The sequence below is a fragment of the Ornithodoros turicata genome, chromosome 1 (assembly GCF_037126465.1).
Source record: "Ornithodoros turicata isolate Travis chromosome 1, ASM3712646v1, whole genome shotgun sequence".
Taxonomy (NCBI): domain Eukaryota; kingdom Metazoa; phylum Arthropoda; class Arachnida; order Ixodida; family Argasidae; genus Ornithodoros; species Ornithodoros turicata.
The window spans coordinates 167,836,409-167,855,312 of NC_088201.1; the positions used below are offsets into that span (position 1 = coordinate 167,836,409).

The 18,904-nt window shown below is 47.4% G+C and overlaps 1 protein-coding gene and 1 non-coding gene across 2 annotated transcripts; one reads left to right on the forward strand and one right to left on the reverse strand.

Moving 5' to 3' along the window:
* Nucleotides 1-1,754: 1,754 nt before the first annotated feature.
* Nucleotides 1,755-3,108, forward strand: LOC135389190 (uncharacterized). Its single transcript, XM_064619259.1, has 3 exons — nt 1,755-2,327; nt 2,377-2,408; nt 2,523-3,108. Exons 1-3 carry the CDS (start codon nt 1,755-1,757, stop codon nt 3,106-3,108), a joined length of 1,191 nt encoding a protein of 396 aa, XP_064475329.1.
* Nucleotides 3,109-17,260: 14,152 nt separating this feature from the next.
* LOC135379622 (U5 spliceosomal RNA) lies at nt 17,261-17,382 on the reverse strand. Its single transcript, XR_010419101.1, has one exon. It is a non-coding gene; the product is annotated as a U5 spliceosomal RNA (small nuclear RNA).
* Between the last annotated feature and the right edge of the window lie 1,522 nt (nt 17,383-18,904).

Sequence of the window (18,904 nt, forward strand, 5' to 3'; positions counted from 1 at the left end):
CTAAATACACCAACTGACTCTCACAAATTTTGCGGTGTTATACTTTTGAAACAGCATTAATACGCCGCAGTGGTCTTTTCTCCTTTGTTCCTTTTAACCAGAAATATTAGGTCTTCGGCATCAGCAGCCTTAGTTGCTGAGCATGCAGTTATTTACGTTGAGCGCTGCAGTTTCATATTTGTTTCTCTGGACAAGCAAGCCCGCTTCCTCATTTTGATAAGGGTCTTTCAGCTTTGACAGGGCATTTGTGGACAAGGAAAACATTTGGACTCTTGTGTATCTTGCTATGAAGTGCACCATACAAGGCAGAGGACACCATCAAACCATTTCCACCAAGGTTATTAAATTTGTGATAAATACATATACCTTTTGTCACTGACTAATTTGGTGGCAAAGTTACTTGAGTGGCAGTTGTGCAATTTTAAGCGCATGTTTAAAAAAAACAGGATATGGGAAGTGCTGCCTGGTTGAACATGTGGAGTACCCAATATAATAATTGGGGGTTTACGTCGCGAGACAGCTGAGTGTGGAATACGCAGCGCAGTGTAATGTTCCTTATTGTGGCAATGTTAGCATGGCTCAAGAAGTGGGAAATGTTGCACTATCCTTAATAACATCTGTTGGGCCCAGCGAACAGGATACACATACCCTGATCTGAAGACACTATGCCTAACTCAAAAGCAATATGAGATCGACCTGTACGTGTTTATTTGCGAAACTATTATGAATGAAATATGGCCTGTGTGGTATAGAACAATGCGCACACTCAAGTAAACATGCAAAAAATACGTATAAGGGCTCTCAATCTACATGCCACGATGCGCTCTACGAGATAAACAACACACTACAAAACTACATCCAACACTTTTTGTGCGGGGCAACTCTAATGAGCACTTTCATATAACCGACAAATGGTTCAACGAATGCAGTTCGAGTGGTCACGATACATTCCTACGTCGTTCATTGCAGTCGCGCTATGATGCTGCACCATATATGTATCTCGTGTAACAAGCCTGGTAATCGCGCGATGTGCATGCGCAGAAATACGGTCTTCTTTCTTTGAAGACCAGTTCTCTGCAGGTATATGCTCAAACGATCAAGTCTCACGTTGTTGCTCAATCGCTCCCATTCCTGCACTTGTAGTAAAAGCAGCAGACGGGTTCACGTGAATGGCAGTTGAACGGTTGAACTGCGAAGTTCTCGAGCACATTTCACACAATTTCACGCCGAAAATGTTGTTGAGGTGAGTTCGCGGTTGTTGTTTCCATCGTTCAATAGTTCTCGGGATTACCTCGGACGAAACACTCATCGTAGCCGGCGGCCATAACTGGATTTCCTCGGAAACGGGAGACGCCAGGGAAGTCAGAGAAAGCCTCAGCTTTCATCCAATCAGAAGCACGATTCTATATCTACGTAGATGGAGCAGGTTTATCCCATCTACGTCACAAAAATGGCTCCGCCCATGGCTCGTTTTGGTTTCTTTGATGAATTAATTTTCGTAATAGGAAGACAAACTTAATACCCCTGTCACACGGGCATTTCGATCCTTCTCGAATCCGATCTGCATCGAACTTCCCGAGCACGCTCGAGTTTTGACGCTGCTACACGGCCACTTTCAATGCGCATTGAATGGTTGACCTGTGGCGCGAGAGGCGGCGCAACCGTCGCCGTCTGAGTACGTATCCGTTTCAAAAGCCAAGATTAGTCGCTCCCGCCCAGCGGTGTTTACGTGTTGTTGTACGGTTATGCCCGCCATGTGTGCCGAGCAGAAACAGGAAATTGCATTTATGCTGGCTGCGTTAGCTGACTTGGAAACTGAAATCGACGCAGCAAAAGCAAGGACGGACCACATCAGAAGACAGTTGCTTTTTGCCAACGGGCTGTGTGTTGCAGCCGCTGTTGCCGATTCTCCGACTATACAACGGCAGAGGTGGAAGTTCGACCGAAACGAACGCTGGTTTGAGGACACATTGCCGTACCTTGGTGAACAGTTTTTCCGACAGTCACTCCGCGTTTCACCCACTACGTTCCGGTATATCGTGGAAATGTGCGGACCGCTCCTGCAGCGAGAGGACACCGTCATGCGCCAGGCAATCTCGGTTGAAAAGCGAGTGGCGGTGAGCCTGTACAAACTGTGCTCCTCTGCCGAGGACAGGTCCATCGCACACCTTTTTGGCATCGGACGGTCAACGGTCAACACTCTCTACAGAGAGTTCTGCGAGGCGGTCATCACCACACTTGAGCCTGAATGGGTAAAGATGCTTTCAGCTGAAACAATGGCCGACCATATCAAAGAGTGCAGCGCTGTCTGCGACTTCCTGCAGGCGGTGGGAGCTTTAGATGGTTGCCATTTCCCTGTTTCTCCACCGATTGCAGAGTGCGACCGATTATTACAACTACAAGGGCTGGTAAGTTAACATGATCTGTCGTTGCATGTTGCAAAAATCTCGCACGTCCTGCTTCTGGCAAAGCAGCACCTTTGTTATGGCCACATGACTAAATTTTACTGCATCCGCTTACAGGTACAGCATCGTCTTGCTTGCTCTGGTGGACCACCGGTACCGCTTTCCTTACATCAATGTTGGATCGCCCGGACGCTGCCATGACGCATACGTATATCAACGATCAAGCCTGGCAGAGTGTGTTGAGGGGCCGCTGTTCCAAGCTCCAGTAGCCACCATCAACGGCGTAGCAGTGCCGCCTCTCATCCTGTGCGATCAGGCATTCCCTGTGACATCACACCTGGTGAAGCCATTCAGTCATCGGGCTCGTCTTGACGATGACATGAGGCGGTTTAACTACCACCTGTCAAAAGCCAGGAGGATAGTAGAAAATGCATTTGGCAGAATGAAGGCGAGGTTCAGATACACAATGAAAAGGTTAGAGTGTGACCTAGACAACGCTCCACTTGCCATTCGCACTTGTTGCGTACTGAACAACATCTGCGAGGCATTCAGTGAGCCGTTGATGCAACAATGGGCTTCTGATTCCGAGGTTGCAAGCTCTGTGTACCAGCAGCCAAATGGTGCCACAGATACCAGAAGTGCAAGTGGGACATATGTGCGGGATGCAATTGTTGGCTACTACAAACAGCGAGAACATCAGTGAGGTAAGATATGATGTAACACACTTTATTTACGACGATTCAAAGAACCTTGTAATAGCAGAAACCAATTTTTCATGTTGCTGCAGGTGCCACTCCCACAGTTCCATCTCCCTGGCATGAGTTTCTGCAAAACATTCTCGCGACAGCCTTTGTTCAGCGAGCAAGGACTGCTGGAATTCGGACGGAGGAGTGGTCCGCCTACGTTTCCTTTGACGTATCTGTGGAGTGGACTGGCCACCAGGACCACCTTCGGCAATCTCCAAGCCTCCTGCGGCACACTCTGTATTGCCTCCTGAGCTATCACCACCCTCGTCTACTGTTTCCCCGCTGTACGAAGGGGAGGATACTCGCACATTAGGGCTACTGCTCGAACTTCCACTCGTACTGCCGTGAACCATGTCATTGATGAGCTGTAAATATAATGTATGCATTACAAATTCACGTATTTGGGTTCCAGTGATAAAGTTACATGTGAGCTACGTACCATTTGCACAGTTGTCCCTTCACCACAGCCTGCCTCTTGTACAAGGGACTGGTCGTTTATGGGCAGCGTCCCCAGGAAACGATGCAGTCTTGAAAAATGGGGCCATGCAACTGCACCTGACCCCGTAGTCTGCCCTGTCTTTGTGTACTTCCTGCATTCAAAAATCGTTTGTGTGAAGTGCAGTTTGCAGTATGTAGACAAAGAGTAAAAAATCGATATAGGCATCACACACATATTGAATATTCTCGGGCTTGAACTTAGCACTTACAAAAAATATTGTGGCATTGAAAATTCCAAATTTGCGTTAAGAAAACGGTGTAAATCTACGTGCAGCATGCATGCAGCAGAACTAGTGCTACGCGCGTAACAAAAAGCGAAAAAGAAGAGAAAGAAGGGTCAACGAGGGAGCATTGAACAGATTTCCGATTACACTTTCTGTAGGAGCGGCGACTATAGACAAATCGGACCCTTCGTGCGGGGTACTCGAGCGACAAACGCACACGTGACAGAAATCACTCAGCATAAATAACAAGAAATCATGTAGTACGTACCGGTACAGCTGCTGAAGGTTCCTAATTTTATGTCGAACCTCTGTCGCCGACCGTTCGAAGCCTGCAGCTCTCATTGCGTCCGCCATCTCCTCGTACACGCTGCCATTGCGTTTTTGACGTCTGAGATCGTCGAGACGATCTTCCCAGATGTCTATGAGAACTGAAGTCTCCTGGTCAGTCCACAAATTCCGTGCGGACGAGGCAGCACCGCTTGAAGTCATTGCGACCGAACGTATACGCGAACCAAACAGACTGATCCGGCGTGCCCGATTAGCTGTTCCGGCTGTTGTCGCGCGGTGTTGAGAATAAAGGCAAATGAATAAATGGAACTCATTAATTTCGTGTTTCCTATATAACAGCGATATTAGTGGTAATTTATCGTATACCGATGTAAGCATCACTTGTAGCTTAGCGCGCATGTCCGTCTTAAGTTATGACAGTTCACCGGGGTCGAGGACGCAAATGGCGGCCGTCGAGCCGTCTTGAAATTCTCAATCCTGTTATGGGAACTGTCTTGAGTCAAGCAGGATCAAAGTTCGATCCTGCTTGGAAGTGGCCGTGTAGCACCACCCGATCTGCATTGAGTTCAAGCAGGTTCGGTCGAGCAGGATCGAAAATGCCCGTGTGACGGGGGTATTAGAAACGAAGGTGCGTTTCGGGGGCGGTTGGATGTGCTCGTTCTGAATATCACAACCGTTTCAACACATCGGGAAATCGGCGTAGCTGACCTTTAAGTGTAGCAATTTTAAGCATTAACAAGAAGATGAAGATACCTCTGCACTGCCTCACCGTACGGTATTGGAAGTATCTCTCCAATAAGCGCCTTTTTTTCTTTTTGGCCACGTTTCCACCCTTGCCCGTTGCCTGGGAGGGACCTGCTGCCAGAAGCGCTGGTAGACGATGCGTAGCGCCGCCGCTCTTCTGCTCAACGAGTCGCCGTCCGACGACGAGAGAGGCCTCTTTCCCCGCACATCCTGAGAGACTTCCATCATTTCGACCGAAGCCTCAGCGTCCTCTTCTCCTTTGTCGTTGCCCTCAGCCGAGGATAACGATGACGATGGAAACGTCGAGGATGAGCCCACAGAAGGTTCTTTCTCGTCTGCAGTACTCAGGTCAGCTCCCGCCGGGAGTGTACCCGGCATTTGGACATCCGTCTTGCTTTCTTTGCTGGAGGTGGATGCCGCCATGCTCAGGTCTGGATCTTGTGATGTAGGTTCAGACTCATCGACGGGTTTCGCTGAGATTTCGTCCGAGGTGGTTTCACTGATACCCTCAAACACTTGGTCGAACCCCTCTTCTGCCTCACTGGTGTTAGCTTGGGTGCTTATCTCTGCTGCTGAGTCATCTTCCTGTAGGATCTCCTCCATTGCTTGGGCTGACTGGTGTTCGATGTCTTTAGCTGGAGATGTCACACTTGCATAGGTGCTCACCCCACACGTCGTAGTGGCGTGATCCTGTCTACACCTCTTGCATGGAACTTTGCACCCAGCTGCCGAGTGCCCAAAATCTCCACATCTTTTGCACTGCTCCATCTTGCAGTGGAAGGACATGTGCCCCTTCATGCCACAGCGCCGACACGACTTCTTCATGCCAGTGTAGACACGACTTCTTCATGCCATTCTGGAATACCGATGGATGAAAGCTAAAGTAACACGAGAACTTAAAAACGAGGACAGGAAGCGTCGGCGTAAGTTTTGCCACCACCTTTCACCGTTTGATCCGGCCACGAAGATCTGGCGGACAATCCGATCTCTGAAGGAGGCGCCCCCTCAAAAGAATCCTCTCGCGGCCTTGGCTATCGTTCAGCGTGTAGACGAAAACACGCTTGCGACGGACTTCTGTGTGGTACTAACGACTCCTGGATTTTATCCTGGATTTTCTACATTCATCGAGGCCCTATTTAAAACATATGAGAGGCAAAGTGGTGAAGTCCTGTATCTCTCTGTTTCTTTTCCTTTACTTGTTTTATATGTTTTGGGGGTTGGGGGTGTGGAGGACACGTCTGATCTGGACGCATGTTCTCTCTTTGAATTGGATAGTATAGCCTTCCCCAAACGGGTTAGGCCTATCAAAATTGTCTAGAAGGTCATTCTGCTGTCCCCCTCCACGGTGATCTTTAGTAAATGTGTATTTATAAGCGTAAACAGACAAAACAAACACTCAAGCCATTCTACAAACACTCTGACTACAGAGTGGCACTAAAGCCAGAAGAGAGAATACATAAAAGAGGAGGCACACAACAAATGAACCTAGCAACTGAGTGGGCCCACTCACCTAAAATGCGCAGAACCATACAGTATTACATGGGAGGACAATTCATATACAAAGGCGATAATATACAAATATACATACAAATATAATATACAAAACAAACTGTACAGAAAAAAAAAACTAATTAACGCCGTTTGGGTCAAACGCAACGAAAACACGTCCTCGGCGCTGTGTAGGGGCGCGGTCACAGCTTGATTCGTTCCTGTCTTGATAGTCAGTCGGGGCATACACAGATAGAATACGCTGATTACGACCCCTAACTGACACATCAACTGAACTTAGTCATCCTTCGAGATCGAAAGACTTCCTCAGCACTGTGCCAGGAACCGTTTGGTCATCATGATGGCAACTCCTCTCGGCCTTGTGTTGCCGAAGCTGTAGCAGCCCTTCACCCCTTGTTTCAGGAAGGCCAGAGAAATGTGTTTCTTGAAGGAGTGCTACGTCGACTTCTAAGGAGTCCAGGAGCGAACCCAACATCCTCTGCTTCGCGTGCTGACGCAGTCCTCTTACATTAAGCGTGAGTATCTTCATTATCTTCGCTACGGAGTAGGGACACAGACTGCCTGTCGCTGTTCCTTGTCTTCTTGTGATCCGCTCTCCTACGGGACCTGGCGCCTTGGACTGTCTCCCATTCCTCCTCGCCCTTAGTGGACACTGCGCCGTATTCTTGCGACTTACTGGATATGTGAGGTCTCTTGGCGGGATTAACTGCCGAGGAACTCTCTGCTCCCTCGGAAAGTGGTGACAGCGGAGCTGGAACATCCTCGACGTCGAAGTCAATAATCAAAGGTGCATCAGAAATTTCGCTGACACTCTGCGAACCGATGACGTTCAGACGTTCCACAGGAACAGTGACAGGCGTAGCGCGCACAACCGGGCACTCCACAGTGGCGGAGGCCTCGACTTCCTCTTCAACCAATGTCTTGGCACCGACTACAGCTTGGGTCTCACAGGGGACCGCAGTGGCGGCCACCTTTCTCACATTCACAGGCACTTGACGCGCCTCCTCCTCCCCCTCAAGCAGACACCAATCCTGACGGAGCTCCTGTCGTAGATCAAGAGGGACGTCGGATCTTTCGTCCTCAACGAGCATAGCGGTGTCATTCGTCACACTAGCATATGTCGTAACTCGGCAGCGGCTTGTCCAATGATCTGCGCCGCACTTCCGGCACCGTTCTTCGCAAGAAGCAGCCTCATGACCGTAGGCACCGCACCGTCTTCACCGGGGTGTTGCACAATCGGTGGCTAAATGGCCTTCCTGGCTGCAGCGACGGTACAGCCGACGCATACCCGAGTAGAGGCACATCGCCTGGTAGGCCCGAACGGTGATGAAGTTGGGAACTTCCTTCGACACTTCGAGGAGCACCTTCCGTACCCCGGTATCCAGAGTGAGCAATTCCCTGAACTTCTCGTGGTGAGACTTGATGACCCTGCCGAACCTCGACATTACTTGATCTAGGTATGGCGGGCTAGAATGAATGGTGTGCTGAGCGAAGGATGAAGTCGGGTCGGGACGACGTGGCTACCACGGGCTGCTTGCGCTGTCGTTTCCGGCGCCCTCTCCCTCACGTGATAGGCAGTGTTGCCAGGTCTACTGCAATTTCAGTAGATCTACTGGACTTCGTGTCGGTCTACTGAAATACTGAAAAACGAACAAAACGCGCTTAAATCTACTGAATTTTTTGCTAGAAGCGTGGTTTTGCATAGCGAACTCCAATTCAGGTTTGCTCACACTGTCTGGTCACACAGGGGTCCCTGGTTTGCCAATCCCGAACGATGCGCAGCTACCCAGGGCCGACGAGCCGCAAACACGGCGAAACACGTGTCCTCTGGTGCTGTCGCATCGTTCAACGAGTATCTGTTTCTATACGTGCAGCCATAGAAGCCATCTTAACTGTAAGTTTGAATTTCAAACACGTCTAGCATCACTTATCTATTTTTTTAATGGCTCCCCCCCTATATATATATATATATAGTATCTGTTTCTCTACGTGCAGCCATAGAAGCCATTTTAATCTGTAAGTTTGAATTTCAAACACGTCTAGCATCATTTACTTATTTTTTTAATGGCTTTTCCCCCTCTTTATATATATATATATATATATATATATATATACATACACTTTGTACAGCGAAACAGTTGCGCACCCTTAGCACTATCTATTCAACACCATCTACATCCACTTTAAAATTTCACACAAATTTTCCCATTTTGTCCCACAAATACCTTCCAGTGGTTTGCCCATCGCCTTTTAAAATCATGCAACCCAATTACATCCAGTTCATGCTGAAGCTTTCGTTGTAGAGAAAGCCTGACATAAAATATCACTGTCCTTAAGGACTCATTTGTCCCTCCATACATTTTGCGATTTCTCGATGCTCAGAACTGAAATTAGATCTCACTCATTAAAAGGCAAAAGGAGGGCACCATCTTCCTTCCCACAGGGATAGGGTCATTTACATGTACAGTTCTATATTCTATTTGCGACAGAGAAAACTGTGCCGCAACTTTCCGCCACAGAGCATCAGCAATCACGCAGTCGTAAAAGATGTGTTTGTGATTTTCTACACCTTCACACATCACACACTTGTTGGAAGCCACAAACCGGAATCTATACAACCTTGTTGCCACTGGCAAAACGTTATGCGACAACTCCCATGCCAGGTCTGCCCTGTCATCTTCGATAACCGGAGAAAGGATCAACCCTCTCGTATCTGCCACGTGAGTGTTCACTACATCACGTTTGCATACATAGAATAAAGTCTCGTACATTTTCTTCACCGTCAGGTGTCTCACATTCTCCCCAGTCAGTGCATCCCGAAGCAGTCGGACGTACCGCGCCAGTTCAACATAAAACAGTGTCGGGGTCTCCGCTTTAGGACGCAGGTGACTGACAGGCCCAGACCGGCACGTCTGGCTGATGGCTAGGGCTATACACTTAAAACTTCAGACTGGGCCTGTTGGTAAGGCATGGCTGAATAAAAGCGCTAAAAACACAAGGACGACGGACACACAGTTAGCGCACTTACAACATTTATTTTTTGACAACAACCGTTCCTTAAAAGAGCTCACAAATTCCCTTTCCTTCGTCGTCAACCCAATGGAAGCGCTGCTGACGCACTTGTCACCCCCCTCCGCTATCATGATCAGGGGTAGAGTATCGCTAGTGGCGATGAAACTCCCCACCCTCCAAGGTCGAAAATAAAGTTGCTGTTGTTTAGGCCTATCAAAAATTGTCTAGAAGCTCATTGTGCTGTCCCACTCCACGGTGATCTTTAGTAAAAGGCGAAACTTTATTGGGAAAAGTATCTCAAATTTACATCCTATTTACAACACATGTACATCTTATTTACATCATATTTACATATACACCACACTTGACCGGCTCAGGAGCAGCTCCTACTCAACGGCGCACACTCTCATTCTCACAATTCATGTAAATTTCCAATTGCTAACACTTGGGAGATTTAAAACTTGACCACTATTCTGCCGTTCGATCTCACAAACAATAGCCAATTGCCCTTCCACCTTTTCTTGAAAGCACTCACTTCCATAGAGTCCAGTTCTCGCTGTATTTTCTCCTTCAAGTGTAACCGGATGTTAAAGAGTGAGGTCCTCAGGCACACATCACGACCACCGTACACTCGCCTGTTTCGGGAGCGCCAGATCTCATGTTTGACCTCACCCATGAGAAGTGCGAAAGATGGAAATCGATTAGCAGCCACTGGCAGAGGGTCTGAATAAAGCACAGTGTCGTATTCTATCGGAGGTACACGAAACGCGGTGGCGACTTTCCGCCACAACGCGCTGCCAACACGGCGCCACCGACACGGCGCTGCCAAAAGGCGAAAGAAAATTTATTTCTCAAACACCAATGAAAACGTACAATGCAGGATAACAATGAGTTATGTACAATAAAAATATGAACAATATCTACAACCTGAGCAAAGCAACAATGAAAACGTATCACTGCAGTACAGGTAAACTATTTTATCATATTACAGAAACAGTTCTCATTCGCCATTTCAGCAATGCTTCGAGATGTTCAGTGATTGTGGAACATAAGGAGAGTGCGTGAAAGTGTGAAGACGTGGGGAACAAGCCACCTGTTGCAGAATGCATTGGTATCGCCACTACAGCCAATGCCACGGCAGCCAATACAGGCAAGAACCTCCTGCGTCCAAAGACAGATCTAGTACGTGCGGTCCACAACACTTGGAATCCGATGACTGTGACGAGTTTGGTCAGACGGTGGGTAGCTGACGGTGGGTCCCTAAGCACTCTCAACAAGACCTTGAGTGCCAGGGAGTGACAGATGATTGATATGTCGGGAATGCTCCAGCCACCAAGACTTACGGGGAGCTGCAATGTAGGGCGATTGATGACAGCTTGTTTTCCCGCCCAAAAGAAAGTGAACAGGATAGCATTCAGCCGGGCGACAATCCTCGCTGGCGGGGGAAGAACCTGACCCAGGTGCCACAAACGGGGACAGAGGAACGACCGAATGAAGTAGCTCCGCTCCGCGAAAGAAAAAGAGAAGCCCTGTGCCGACTGGATGCCAGCTTTCGCTGCTAGGACGTCGTCCCAGTTGGAGGTCTCCACTCCTCTTTGGTCAAAGCGCACCCCAAGGATACATAACGGTGTGCAAGACAGGTGCTGAGAATGTGTTCCAACGAGGTGGCCACTGTGCTGTCCTCCTGCACGAGACATTCCAGACGTACCGGGGAAGAACGCTGGGTTGCAGCAAGGGTAGACCGTGTTGCCTCTGTCCGATATGGAGACCCTCGACGTCGGCCTGTGGACGGTGCCCATCCTTTAGACTTGCTGTGTAGCAAGGCCGATAGTTCCTCCAGGAGCTCCATGTACGCGGAAACCTCCTCCTGGGTCTCCAGACCAGCTTCCAAGAGACCTCTGAGACCGACTTGCAGGACGCGAACCTCACGGTGTTTCTCCGCAGCTAGCTGTTTTCCCCAGATCTGCAGGATGTCGCGCGCTCCCTGCTTCAAGCTATCCCACCACTCGAGTGACCGGTCTTCAGCCGTTTTTAAGCGAAGGTATGCCGTTAAGTCCGCCACCACCCTGTCATCTTCCAAGAGTGACACGTTAAGACGCCAAGGGGCACGTTGTAGTCCAAGGCCTGAGGGGTCCTGCGTGTCCAAAACCAATGCCCGATGGTCGGAGAAGTACTGTGCTGACGTCCCCACTTGCACCACCGCACAGTCCACCAGAGCCGGTACCACCGTCTTGGTCACGTAGAATCTGTCCAGTCCCGCGTGACGATCCTGAAATGAGTACGTAAAACCTGGAGTGTCTCCGTGTAGGTGATTCCACGCGTCCGTCAAGTCACATGCCCTGACTAGACGCCGCAGTTCCTTGGCCTTCCAGGGCTGGTTTCTTGCTGTTCCTCCGGCTCTGTCGTGGACATCGTCAAGGACGCAGTTAAAGTCATCAGCAAGGAGCACATCCCTCTTCCCCATCAGGTACGGATCCAGGTTTCTGAAGAACTCGTTCCTTTCCTGATAGTCAGTGGGCGCGTACACTGATATCAGGCGATTGTCGCGTCCTTGAACTGATATGTCTACTGAGACCACTCGGCCTTCAAAATCATAACTGTGCCGTAGAACTGTGCCACGAAAACGACTTGTAAGCAAGATGGCAACGCCCCGAGACCGCGGGTTGCCGAAACTGTAAAAACCGTTCGTGCCAATACGCTGGGAGAAGGACTTTGCTTCCGAACTCGTATGAACTCTGACACTGGGTTTTAGATTACGCAGACGTTGTCTTTGTGCAAAAATTTGTGGTCCTGAGAAGGACCGTTTTGTACAAAGAAGTGTGAAAAATAGGGGGCACCATGCAGATGGCATTAATGGTCAGGGAAAGATGAAGGGAATAAGGGTTGCCAGTAGTAATGTCTTGAGTATGGCCAGCAGACTAACAGCATTGTCAAGGAGAAGATGAATGGAATAAAGCTTGATAGTAGTAATGGCTTGAGTATGGCCAGTAGGCTAACAGCATTGTCAGGTTACAGGTGACAGAAAGCGAAGGCAGACATGCTGACCAACAAAGAGAGCAGCACCTAAAGTGATATGAATATGAACTAATTAGCAGGAAAATGATATAATCACTAAGTGTGCGCTGCAGCATGCCATACACAGATAAAGTTACAATACCTTAAACTTTGAAGGTTTTTCTTGATTTTGGCTTGTTCTGTATCAGTTTCTTTCGCGCTTGCCTCTGTGTGTGGTCTCTGCATGTATTGTCGATAAAAGGTCTTAAAAATTTCATCAAGACCAACTGTGCAACTGTTTCGCAGTGAAGAGGGTTCTCATTGCAATGGAAGAGTGGATTTAACATTACTTCCGGCAGGGCTGCCCTGCCCTATAAAAGATACGAATTTAGTGTGTTAACGTGTTGTTCAGACTTCCCATATAAAAACATAGTCATAGCACATGCAAAGCTACCTGATGAAACCCTGCAAAGGCCTATTCAAGGTTAGCAGTGTTGGTAGCAGTGCCTGGGCTGTTTCTTCCAGTGTACACACAAATCCAAGGAAGTGAGCAGTAGGGTAACTTTATCCTCCCCTGTCCAGGTTATGTACAAGTCCCAAGTTAGGGGAAGCAGTTGATGGCCCTTGCATTCCCCTGAGGCACCCACTGCAATCTGTCCTCTCTTTCACCACTTGGGCCAAGAATCTAGCCACCAGAGCAAGTGTTGCAGTCTTCATGCCACGAGGTGGAGTGACTGATGGAAGAAAGTCAGATACACTGGAATCTCACTAAATGGAAATAGCGGAGTTACTGCTTTAACGGAACAACAGCTGTAAGGTTGCTTGGGTTCATACTTGTGCAATGGAAAACTGTTCCCCTGAAACGGAGCTAAAAACTAATACACCACTAACCAGCTAATACGCCAGCTAATACACCACCACCAATGAGGTTCTGTTTAAAGAGGTCACACTAGATATCTGTGTGCTTATAAACTTGCAATGTAGCGGATGCAGGGGAAAAATATACATATGCTCGGTTCTACTAAAAGGCATTGAAACAGCATTACCCTCTGAAGTCAGTGTATGGATGTGCGGCTGCAGTTGAAGCTTCAGTTGTTCAATGCCTGCATCATCAGAGAGAGCTGGCCTTCTGTTGAGTAGTGGCCCACACTGCTCTCCAATAAGGTTTCTTCCCTCTGTAACATTAGAGCTACTGGACCCCTGTACCACACCAGTCACAAGAAGCTTATGGACAGCTGATAGGGCTGCTTTGGCATCTGTGCGGTCGTTAAACCCATTTAGCTGGCGAATGCTTGAGAACAGAGATTCCACAGCAACGCTTGAAAATTTGCCAGTGAGCACGTAGTGAAAGCCACTGTCTAGAATGTCGCGTGCATAGCACTGTAGAACGGGTGGTGACGACCAATGCCTCGTAGGTAGCAGATGTGAGGAAGGTGGACGTTGTGGGTGAACTCCTCCTCCAGATGTCGTAGTAGTGACCTGATAATGTCCAGGGCCTGGCCTGAACATTCTCTAGATATCCCAGCCTGGGCTTGGGAGAAATTCCTATGTTACCCGGCCCAGTGTAGACGACCGTAAAAGCTGACTGTGACAGTGTAGCAGGCTGAACAATGGGATAGCACAGGCCCATGCCCGGTCTAGGATGAGCAATGTATGGGCCTGGGCCCATATTGTGAAACCCAGGCCTGCAAAAACATTGCTTTACCCAGCCCAGCCAATGGGCTATATCGGGCTCGGGTAAGCGAGAGCCTCTGCAGCACTCTAAAACACCTACGTAATACTACTAAGGTAAGTATAATCTAAGTGTAGCAACATATCATTACCGAAATAAGTTAGTGTGTTCCAATTACCTGAGAACGAATGTCCTTTAGTATGTGACAGTAATCGAAGGAGAGGAACAGGGGTCTTCTGGCTGATTATTGACCTCCTCCTGACCAGTTTTGTTTCCATTGTCGTTACACTAGCTGCCTTGTATTGTGTGGTGTTCATCAAGTGAAATGGGCTCGATTGGATAGAAAATAAAGTATGAACATACATTACTGGAATAGACATGTTAAAAACTTTATAGTTATTTTTACATGTTAAATTGTATTGTTGTGTTGTGTTGTTATTACATGTTGTATTGTATTATTGCATGTTAAATTGTAACGTTGTGTTGTATTGTCATTACATGTATCTATACTGCTTGCCATGCTGCAAATGCCGTATGATGCATTTAGCTATCATTGGCCATGAGACCATACAAAATACTCTGAGCTAAATGAGAAGTTGCCAGGTTATACTCACCGGTATTATGTTGAAAAGCCAATGAAGACAAAACAGAGCAGGTGCGTTGCCAGGGCATTCTCCAGGCCATAGTCCTTCTCTCGTCCACCAAGATCTACAAGGCCATGAAGGACATCTCCTTGCCGCTGATCGATTGCACGTTCTTCTATCGCCATTTCATCTAAGATCAAAGATCCACGTAATGCTTCAGATTCGTGTCTCCCTGCTTCTTGGACCAGTCTCTGCTTGATGAGTGATGACACAGCTGCACCAGTACAAGGCCCTACATATAGCTTCAGCGTAGATGTAGACGGAAGCGTCAAGAGTTTCGACTCGCGCACAAAGCGATAGGCTGCAGCAGAGCGTGCCTACAGGAGAATGTGAAGGACAAGATTATTGTGTCCGACTGATATGAAGAAATGCACCTCACCTGCCACAAAATGCACTGCCGCACTGTTTCCTCTGTCCAATGATGCCATACTTTTCCAAAGCACATCAGTTGGTCTTTTAGGAAGACTGCGGATGCTGCTTCAGCTTCTATTTGCTCTTCCAAAAGAGGGATGTTGTACGCTTCAAGTTTGGCCCTTGCCTCTTGCAACCTCTCAATGACGTCAGCCAGCTTTTTCTGAAGGTTCTTGATTTTCTGTTTTTGCCGTCTGCACATCCGCTCCTTTGTTGCCAACTTTTTGTTTGTTCTCCTTGCAGTGTGTGCATTGAACTTTGTCTGACATTTTACAGACATCCTGCCCTATGTCAGAGTAAATAATCATAATACTGTTAGTGTGCAGGTAGTTGTGTTTGATACTATGAAATTTTTGTGTACTGTGGCAGAAAAAAAACTAATTCAATTCTCAATTCTCACCTAATGTCTGGAAATACCAAAGTAATTCCAACTCTTAGCAGTATTGGAGACAGACTTTATGCGATAAGTATGTAAAGTGAAATATTATAACTGACTACATGTGTACACTTATATATGTTGTATTATGTATCACAACTTATACTAAATGCTTGCTCGCATAATTCTTATTTATGAAAGTATGCTATAGGCAGTATATATTACTATTGTGGGATGCCCATTGTGTGTCATCGCTGCAGCTGCTGTGCACAACAGCATCAGTCCACTGTTGTAGTCTCTCTCATCACTTCTTTCACTTGTTGCAGACGGTAGTAGCTGTTCATTTGCTGTAGTGCTCGCCTGTTCCTTGCACGGATTAGTACCTGAATACGCCTCTGTACTCAGCGTTGCAGGAGTGTCACCGTGAGCCAGCTGATGTGAGTGGATGCCCTCAGTGCACAGGCTGCTATCATCTGTTATGCAGTGTGCCAGCATAGAAAATGACCGGTAAGCTATGTCAATGGTGGTAGTTTCATATTAATTATGTCATGTACTTGTGATGTGCATTTCCTTATCCATGTTCTACTCAGCATTTGCTAGGTGCAAGCAGTATCAACCCAAATTGTATATATGTGATGACACAAAAATGTGACAGCCAATGTGCTTAGGAGATCTCTCAATAGGCAAGGCATCCTGGAGCTGTTGTCCACCAGCTAGACAAAGAGTTGCTGTGGATGTGACGGTCCCTCTAGTCAACTGTAGGCTGTTCCGGAGAGCATCTTGGGGGAAAGACAGTTGGGCATGCATATGGTCTCAGCATGCGTTTCTTCGCAGTTTCCCTGAAGTCCGTAGGCAAGAAGCGTAGAGAACACACTGCCGACCTATCTCGTGGCTGCCATGGTTCTGACCCACCTGCGTACGAAGTGTTTGTGGTATTCTCTAGCTGTTTGCATATGCATATGCAATGAAATTGTGAATGATCTAATGAAATGTAAATCTAATGAAAGTGACGCCTAATAGAAATAAAGAATTCCGTTCAATGAAGTTTCAAGCTTCAAGTGGATTATTTGTAGCGTTGTAGCCCTTGTGCTTAGCATGTGAAAAGTACAGTATGATTCCTGATTTTTTGTGTTTGGAGTTAGTGAGCTTAGGTGTAACACCCTGCTAGCAGAAACACCGAACCAAGAAAGTCCAAAAGAAAGGAATATACATAATACTGTAAAATAATTGTAGGAAGGGAGATGCCTCAGGACAGAAGCCGCCGATATTTCGAACAGAGACTGTTCTTCTTTTGGGCACCGTCCTCATCATTGGCATGGTATTTAAAGGGTTAGGTGTGACGTGTTTAAAGGTTCATGCGAATTGTGGGTCAACAGCCCGGAGGGAAGAAAGGTTCCGTACGGGCTTCTACGGCCGGAGTGAATGGCTGCTGTGTTAGAGTGTGGAGGGGATTATGTGAACGTAGTGATCTAGGCTACAGACCGGTTACAGAAAAATGGAAGGTTCACGAACACGTGGACGAAACGGGACAACAAGCAAGAATTGGCAAGCATAGCGGAACTTGCCAATTCTTGCCTGTTGTCCCGTTTCGTCCACGTGTTCGTGAACCTTCCATTTATTGGAATTCGTGAACCTTCACTTGTTTTATTTGGTTTGGGGGTCGGAGTGTGGCTGGAGACCGTGGCTGACACGTGTGATCTGGACGCATGTTTTCTCTTTGAATTGAATAATGCAGCCTTACCCAAACAGGTTAGGCCTATCAAAAATTGTCTAGAAGCTCATTGTGCTGTCCCCCTCCACGGTGATCTTTAGTAAAAGGCGAAAGATCTAATAAAATTTATTACGTGATATCGATGTTATTTACAATGAACAATGTGACATAATGGTAACAAGTACACCATGAACAAAACAACAACATATTTACAGGAACACAATAACTTACAAGCATGTGTCCACATTGTAGCAAAAGTAAAGTTTAAAAGCGAGCTATACTGAATTCACAGTGGAAATAGGAGCATCATATGAGACACGTTATGTGAAAGACTAGTTTTAGTGTACCGGGAACTGGATGATTGATTTGTGCACGGAGATGACATTATTTAATACCCATGAGGCAAGGAAGGGATCGAGTCCCATGTGGTGCAGCTCTTGCGACAAAAAGGCTCGGACTTCGAAGCGAAGAGAAGACAGGACTTCCTGCACGGGAAGAAACCTGCTGTGTTTAATTGCAGCCCTGCTACGGGCCCGCCAGAGGACGTAAAATCCCATAGCAGTGAAGAAACGTCTCAAACGGAACGTGGCGATCGAGGTGTGCAACGAAATTCCCGCCACTCTAAGGGACATCTCAGGCGAAAAGTGCGCGACACTCGGTACCAAAAAATTTTTGTGCACCGACACTCATAGAAAACATGATGGAGTGTTTCAACTTGAGTGCAATAAACGCAACGTGGACTAGTTCGCACACCAAATCTATGGAGGCGCTCAAGTGTGGGCAGGGCGTTCCACCACGCTTTCCACATGAAGTCTTGTAAAGCCCTAGAAAAAATTCCAGCTGGAATGTCCAGGCTGGATTATCGGACCGCTTCCTGCCCTGAAAGTCAAATGGACCTGTCCTGTAAACAGGCTTGTGCATCGATGAAAACAAGCTTGTACCCGGACGGAAATAAGGTGTTTCCGCCATGGTCCATCTGGGTCCGGTTTCCATCCAACAGTGGCTTAGGTGTAGTCCCAGGAGGTATCCAGGCTAGAACAAGGCAAATTCCAGTCTCGTTCCAGGCAGCTGCTCCAGTGTGGAATGCAGTGGCATCCTAGCGGGCAACCCTATAGCTACCTGGTTATTACCTGCTAAAATAACATGAATGGCTGGGCATGGACTCCATGGGCTTCTAACAGGCTAAAAAGTGCACCCCGTTGCTCACTTTGATGAGTAATCAACAATAATCAACAAGTTCTAAAGCAATTTATTGTTTTCTAAACACAATAAACGAATCAAGCTGATCCGAACTCAATCTGTGCTAGATGACTCGGTGCACATTGAGGATACAGATTTACCGAATTCAGTTAACATTGTTACTTGCAACAAAAAACGTAGTGCGATAGACATAACTGTCGGAATTCTACAGCCCCTGGCCGCACAGTATCATACTGGTGGTATGGGATATCACAGAGTGGTACCATTATTGTTTTCAGGAGAACACCAGGTACGCAGTACTTACACGGTGTTCTGTGACTCCGTAGGGTACTGTACACTTTACAGAACGTTATATGCATTTACACTACCAACAGTGACCCTCACTCACAGGTGACGTGGTATCATCTTAGCATGCATGACGGAGCTGACACAACTGCTTTCTTCGAGGGGCTGGAGATTTCAGATGAATG

What these genes read in the sequence shown, in the direction of transcription:
- LOC135389190 (XM_064619259.1), top strand. Translation starts at nt 1,755, where the DNA reads ATGTGTGCCGAGCAGAAACAGGAAATTGCATTTATGCTGGCTGCGTTA. An exon ending in TCTGCGACTTCCTGCAGGCG is followed by an intron (nt 2,328 to 2,376) that starts GTGGGAGCTTTA and finishes CACCGATTGCAG; the next exon opens with AGTGCGACCGATTATTACAA. An exon ending in TATTACAACTACAAGGGCTG is followed by an intron (nt 2,409 to 2,522) that starts GTAAGTTAACAT and finishes ATCCGCTTACAG; the next exon opens with GTACAGCATCGTCTTGCTTG.